Raw genomic sequence first — 7,732 nt, forward strand, 5'->3', positions numbered from 1 at the left:
CTTACACATGAATGCTTCTGATAGAGAAGCAATGAACATCAACAGGCTAGAATAAGCATTGTACTCGACATTTGTGTAGGCAGGCATCAGCCGCCTCATAGCTTTTTGTTCTATTTGTCAGTTTAAGAGATGGAAATAAAAGGCAAAGAAGATGCCATTATCACACGCTTTACACTCGAGGTTTACAGCCTGTGAAATGCATAGAAATGTAGCCCTTTATCCTCCAAGTGAAGTGTAAACATTGTACGATATTTGACTTTCTTCTTCTCATCCCCAAGTTTGAACCTAAAGAAGTAGAGGAGAACAGCAGCCAAGATCTTCACTTACCTATAAAAGAAAATTCCCTCCCTGGGCAAATGCTAGAGCCGGCCTAATAACGGATAAAGAAAGATGAAGAAAATTGGAGAAATCAAGCAACGGCTAGCAAGGAAACTGAAAGCGTTAGTGCTACTGAAATGAAATGCAGTAAATTTGAGACTCCTCCCTGAAGCCATCGTTCTGGACGAAACTCCTCTGCATCGTCTTTTCCAAATGGTTGTCATCCTTCCCGTTGCATAAGCCATGTAGATTATCCTTTTTTCAATTTGAAGTCATCAGGGAGAATGCCACCCTCCTCTGCACTCCTACCATCCTGTAATTTAGAGGAAAATATAGACAAATCATAATGAATTAATAATATCATTACTCTTTCAAGAAAATCATACAAATGTTACAGCCTTAGAATATGAATCCAAAATGATAATCTTGAAGCCGATTGATGGACACCATATCCAAGACACATGCAGGTCCGCATAATCTATGATAATTCCTACTAGTTGTTTGTTTTAGTTATTGTTGAATATTTATTTATTGAGTTATAAGTTTAATTATTTATTCTAGTTAGAATTTTAATATTTATATATTATTGTTCTAAATGTTAGACAATGATAAAGATTATGATGATTTGATAGACTCTTGATTTTTCTGATCTCCGGTTTTCATCTCTTCTTCAGCTTCTTTCTTTCTCCTTTTCAACTCCTTTTCTTCTAATTTTAATTTTATCCGTCTTTAATTTTTACCCCGCATACCCTCCCAGCAACAAATAATCCTCAAGGACTGGCATCCGGATCACCAACTAGGACCTTAAAAATGGTAGGAAAAGAGACAATGTAGAATGTGTGTTTGATCTTTACATGATCAGAAAAACCTAGGGCTTCACAAGATCCCATGTATGTTCTACTAGTGTTCTGTCATCCTCTGGCTCTCAATACTTTGAGATTTCAGAAAGTGTTGCATGCATTTTACAGAGATTAATATTTTTTAGTAAATATAAAGCTTTATAGTGAAAAAACGGATGGGCTCGTTGCTAGTAGTGGCAACTAGATCTGATATTTTACATGTGTCCAATGATGCTACGATATTTGCAACAAAAACCATGAACATTTGTATAAATTGTCCCAAAGTTTTGTTTTTTAGCTGACAGTATTATAATCCACTATACCATGCCATTCGCTATCTAGGGTAAGCTAGCTGACAGATTGTAATGCACTTGAACCTCATCAGCCTCGTAAATTCTAATCAATGCAGCTCAAGAGCTATTTTCATAGACTTGCACTGTTCAATAATTAAACGAATTAGATATTGTCACCTGATCTTACATTTCCAGTGAAATTCAAACATGGGGAAGACAGCAAAAATCCCCAGAAAATGAAATAAATACGGCTCAAAGCGAAAAATAAAAATTAACAAGCCTAACATCATACACTTGCAGGAAAAATCTATGTCCAGCCAACCTAGATTGTAAATTCCCCAGGCAAGCCAGCTGTATTTTCAAATTTTCTTCATCGTCAGAAAATTCTTCAACTTGTAACTGTAAATTAAGATCGCTCTCAACATCCATGGACTTCTGAAGCAATCGAATGCATTCACCATTTGTTCCCATTGTTGCGACCTTTAAAGCCACCACTGTTTCTTCGATCTGCCACCGCCTCTGCCTCCTGAGAACCTATTGCCACCACTCCTATCACCAAAACCACCTCTACCACGACCACCACCACCAAATCTACCCCTTTGTTGTTCTCTTTCTTGCAGAGATGGCAAAGTTTTTACCACCTCTATGTTAACACCAGCAGCGTTTTCCTGAGCTGCAACAGTGAGGAAGAAAAGAATAATGAACACTGACATCACATCACAGCTCAAGGTCAATGCAAGCCAAAAACAAAAACAAATAGAAGGAAATCAAGAGCATGGATTTCATGCAAAAAAACGATTCTCTACAATGAAGTACTTGCCAAGCTAAGGAAGTGATAAGATTAACCTATAAAATAGAATGTTACCAGCTAAAAAGGTATCAACATCTTCTTTCTTTACATCAAAAACCGCACCCTTTCCATCAGTTGTAAGGGTCATACCCGTCACTGACTCAACCTTATCCTCAGGCAAGATTCTCCTCAATACACTAAAAGCAAATCTGAGAACAAGAAACAGGCAAAAGAATTTGACAATTCAGATAACTGCATCAAAGGGGACACATAACTTAGATAAGGAATTCAACTAACTGATTTCATGGAACCTATTATGTACTTTATATAGAGAAATTCTACAATCTTTACCAAGTACAGAAATTCTCATAACCAGTCAACTTATTCCATGTAGACAAGATAGGAAGAAAGAAAAGTTTGCCGCAAAGAAAAAATCCTTCACTTTTAGAACTCCTATAATGAAATGGGTGTGCAATTATTGAATGACATGCAGCCAATTGATCTGTTATCAGGAATTGGCTTCTAAGACCTACAATCCTTCAGCATAGATATCAATTTTAGAAGCTATATTCGACTTGTATGAGTTTTTGGTCCTGGATCACATATGCCAGATCATAGGGCTATCACCCTAAAGTAGCGATTAGTGGAACTCTCTCCCTCAGTCACATGCAAACAGTCTATCAATAGGACAGGCAGCGGCAGTGGTATTAAGGTCTGCTGAAGTCCTGCTCACTGACGATGACTCAATGTCAATGTCGCAGTGGTATTAGTCTGCTGAAGTCCTGCTCACTGACGATGACTCAATGTCAATGTCGCATTGGGCCACAGCCTTTCTAAAAGATTATCAAAATCTCTTGATGGAAGTTGAGTCAAAACAAGTCTAAGATTTCTACTCTTATATTATGTAGGATTGAATTTAAGAAAAGAGAACTTGAGTAAAAAGCATTTAGGACTTACGACGGGGTATAGATGGATTTTTCAGATTCAAGAAGTAACGTGACATGGTTCTCCATGGAAGAGAGTAGTGACCTGCTCTTGATCTCAGTATATCCCTGCATTTACATGTTTTCCGCTCAAGGCAATAAGCCAGAGTTAAAATATCAATGTCTAACTGAAAAACAGCATTGATAAACAGAACTTACAGTAGCCTTGGCAAGTGCTTTTGCAAGTAGCTCTACCGCTGACAAACCTGAGGTATTCAACAGATCCTCTGCTGCAGATTTGAATGCTGGAATTACACTGCAATGTTTGTTACATGTTAGCATCTGAGGGTACAAGAGTTAAGTCAAGTATTCATCAACACCACTATAGTATGTATACCTGTCTGAAACCTGAATTATCGTTTCTGCAGCCTCCACACCAACTGCTTTAGCAATATCCTCAGCTTTAGGGGCAGTTATATGTTCAAATTTCACACCAGATTCTCTTTGGATCTTAGATATATTTGACCTTCTTGGATCAAAGAGCATCACAGCAACACCACTATTGCCTATAAAGCAGTTACATCTCTTAGCATCAACATCAAAACCAGACATTCAAAAAATAGAAGTCATAAAAATGAATATTTACCAGCCCGTCCAGTGCGTCCAGACCGATGTATATAAGCTTCTACATCTTTTGGAGGTTCACACTAAAAAAAGCAAAATTTTAAAAGTATATTTTGACATACAAATTTTAAATTTAATAATGTACACCTGCAAACACGAGCATGCAGAGACAGACACACCTGGATGATTAACTGTACATCATTGATATCCAATCCCCTTGCAGCAACGTTTGTAGCCACCAAGGTCAGGAACTTGCCTGACCTGAACCCAGAAAGGGTCACCTTCAGATATCACACATTAGAAATTAGCAAGGAGAAAGAAAGAAAGAAAGAGATTGACAGAGAAGGTAAGTTTCTTCATGGAGTTTCTTCACACATGGTTAAATCCTTGACTATTTTAATGCAAAAATATGTTTATCAGGTTGCTTTCTTTCCAGAAGACTTTCTGTATGCCACAAAAATCATCTGCCAAAACTATAAGCCAACAGCTGGCATTCTTGGAAAAAAAAAAAGGAATCCTTGAGCACTGAAGGGGGGTGAGGTATGAGGACAGATAATTGACATCCAAGATCTGAAATCATATTTGGGCCCATTCCCATGCTAAAAAAATATCTTAATACAAAACATGGCCAGAGAGAGCTTCAAAAACACTTGATGAACAAAAGTTACAACAGAAACATGCTGCTCATAGAAAAACAGAAGGACAATACAAGGGAACACTTGAATGCAAAAATTCACCTCACGCTGAGACTGCTGTATTTCCCCATGTAAAGCCCGGGCTCCAGGCAATAATCCAGAAAGTTCATTTGCAGATTCCCTTTTCTCCGTGAAAATAATTGTGCGGCCTCCACTGCATTAAAATCATCCCAAAGGTAAAGATGAGTGAAAAAAAAAAATAGAAAACGAAGGTGTCTCAATTTCCACGGCAGCCAATTCTGTATCCACGGCCATCCCAAAAAGATCGTCCTCAAAACTCAAAAGTGATTATCATCTTGTCTGTTAACTCAAGAGAGAAGGTTTTGGCTTTTTTTCTGACAAGGTGTCTGTGGGTGGAAGTGAAGATTACAAGAGGGTTGGAAAGAGTGGAATACTGGGTTTTGTATACAAAATTAAAATATAAAAAAGATGTCACCCAACAAATTTACTTTTGCCATGTATTTGGAAGTAGCTGCCGTGGAAATAGACCCCCAAAAAAATATTCACCAATAAACAAACTGTATGAAAACCCAACCTGGCATAACAACGGATGATATCAGGAATAACCTGAGGTATGGCAGAAGTAGAACAGGGAAGTACAATATGCCTTACATTGGTACTGGCTTTCATTTTCTCATTGCCAACAAGATCAATAGTTTTCTTGGTTGGCTTGAGAAACTTAGAAGAGATCTGGCAATATAAGGCAAAAAATATAAGTGATAACAAAGCACACTTTATATCTCTTATTCATAAAGTAAGGAACATACCTGTTTCACCCAGTCTGGCAAGGTGGCACTGAATAGAAGTGTTTGAACTTTGTTTACATCCTTTACTTTCCCTGCAAAATACAATACACTAGTAAAGAAAGCAATAACTTAACACTTAGCATCAGTTATGCAAGAACAGCAGAGTAAAGTCACAAGAAACATCAGAATGTGTTAAGAGACATTCATCTATAATATAATCAAATACACTCCAGCAAAAAGAATTGAAACAGCAAAGCTATCTGATTAGAAACATCAAACATCACATTTACCACCCCAGGAACAAGGTTTTAGAGATTTTCTGGATCATAAAACATAATAGGGGTTAAAGAATTAATAATTGAACTTCAAGACAAGTCAAAATAACAAGTGCCAAGTCTCCCTACATGCAGATACATACCAAGAATAAGTTCAACATCTTCAACAAAACCCATCCTCAGCATTTCATCAGCCTCATCAAGGACCCGAAACTTCAATAAGCTTAAGTCAATGTTCCCCTTCTCTATGTGATCCTATACCAAGTTTAATGGAAATAGAAAAACAAATGTTAAATCAAAGAATTTCAAATGCTTGTAATAATCCAACACTGAAAAAAAAATCCAAATAACATCCTAAAACAATGATACCTTTATGCGGCCAGGTGTTCCCACAACTACATCCACCCCTCTCTTCAAGGCAAATTCTTGAGGCTGGTATGAAGCTCCTCCATATACACAGCAAGAATTCAAGCCCATTGCGCCCCCATAAACTTTAAAGTCATCAAACACCTGAAAAGGACACATATCACTGAGTAAAAAGAAGCACTTTAAAAGTCAACATCCAATAGATGTATCCCCTGTGTTCTATTATACCTGAGTGGCCAATTCCCTGGTAGGTAAAAGAACCAAAACACTAGGTGGCCTGCCATAGCCTGTCTTCCTTGATGCTTTTGCAGGACCATTTACTAAGGACTCCAAAATTGGCAAAACAAAAGCCAGCGTTTTACCCTGCATAATTGTAGGATGTCAAACCCTTCTGAATTATAAAAAAAAAAACATTTCTTCTTGACTTGGAGAACATAATTATGCTTAAGAAGCATAAAATCACATGCACCAGAAAAATCCTGTTAAGATAATAAACACTTAAACAAACCATTTCACACGTAGATATTTTCCCCCATTCACCAAATAATAGAAAACCATTCACAAAATTCATTCTTTAGCCAATTCATAGTAGCATCCAAGCCATTAAAACCCCAGCTAGCATACAAAACCAGCTCTCAAGTGCATAAATTCTTAAACTTTTATTGCAAAACTCAATCTTTAGCTACAAAACCACTAGAAATCCATGAAACACGCACCAACACTAAATTGCAAATAATTTGATAGATTTCTTTTCACAAATTCACCATAATTTTAGCACATTAACCACTAAATCCATGAAATAAAGTTCACAGTCATACTTGTCTGCCTGAGCATGATCCTAAAGTAAGCTCTTTAGCTGTACAAAAAGAATATATTTTTTCAAGACTCCACAAATAAATAAGCATAATATCATACTTCACAATTTGTATCTAAAAACACCATAGCATCGCATAAAGCACAAAAAAATCAATTTTTTCTAACAAATTCATCCATAAACAAGCAAAAAAACCATACCTGCCCAGTTCTAGCACGGCCAACCAAATCACCCCCATTAAGGATATCCTCAAAAGTCCTAGCTTGTATAGGAAACAAAGCCTCAATCCCTCTCTTCTTCAATACTTCTCTCAACGGTTCAGATATCCTAAACCTCGTCACAGCATTAGGATCCTCAGCCTTAACTTCCTCTTCCTCCTCCTCCTCAACCTTAGCTTTCTTGCTTTTGTTCTTCAAATTCACAGGCTCGCAAAGTTCTGAGCTTGTTTCACTCCTCTCTTGTTCTTCATCATCAAACTCTACAGCTTTTCTCTTCTTTTTCTCCTTCTCTTTCTTCTTCTCTTTCTTGATTGAAACCATCAAAGGGTCAGTTTCTTGGGATTCAAGAGCTACTTTCTTCTTCATCTTCTTTTCTTTCTTGGAATCTGAAGAGTTGGTGGCGGAGGAGGTGTTGGTAAGAGATATTGAAGGCATCTTTTTCTCGCTTTCTATTATACTATGGCTTTAGGGTTTGTGGGTTTTTATTGTTTTCTCCTGCCACGCAAGAATGTGGAAGTGGCGGTACACAGGCAGTAGGAGAAAGACGAGGTAAAACTAGTTAGGGTTTATGGTTTTATAGAGCTGGCGGTGGAAATATTTTGAGCGTTTGATTTTGATTTTTGCTAGAAACCAGGTGGGTGAGAGGTATGGGCCACGGCTATGAATGATGAAATGCGATCCAATAACTTGTTTTGATTCCAGGACCGTGTCGTGGTTTTCCAACGAGCATGGCTCCCTCTGATGGGCCTACTTGCATACACGGTTTAAGATGCAACTAATAAACATTTGGGCCCAATACTTTCTAAAAGCCTAGGCCCAGTTCACATGGGC

The 7,732-nt window shown here is 37.6% G+C and overlaps 1 protein-coding gene across 1 annotated transcript; it reads right to left on the reverse strand.

The window, feature by feature from the left end:
* Positions 1 to 1,557: 1,557 nt before the first annotated feature.
* LOC118056374 (DEAD-box ATP-dependent RNA helicase 7) lies at positions 1,558 to 7,504 on the reverse strand. The gene is made up of 14 exons (XM_035068557.2): positions 6,884 to 7,504; positions 6,098 to 6,232; positions 5,873 to 6,013; positions 5,647 to 5,758; positions 5,250 to 5,320; positions 5,018 to 5,172; positions 4,525 to 4,636; positions 3,967 to 4,068; positions 3,810 to 3,870; positions 3,561 to 3,729; positions 3,383 to 3,479; positions 3,198 to 3,292; positions 2,316 to 2,449; positions 1,558 to 2,123 (listed from the first exon to the last, which is right to left on the reverse strand). Exons 1-14 carry the CDS (start codon positions 7,334 to 7,336, stop codon positions 1,933 to 1,935), a joined length of 2,028 nt encoding a protein of 675 aa, XP_034924448.1. The 5' UTR covers positions 7,337 to 7,504; the 3' UTR covers positions 1,558 to 1,932.
* Positions 7,505 to 7,732: the final 228 nt, after the last annotated feature.

Source organism: Populus alba, chromosome 15, assembly GCF_005239225.2.
Source record: "Populus alba chromosome 15, ASM523922v2, whole genome shotgun sequence".
Taxonomy (NCBI): Eukaryota; Viridiplantae; Streptophyta; class Magnoliopsida; order Malpighiales; family Salicaceae; genus Populus; species Populus alba.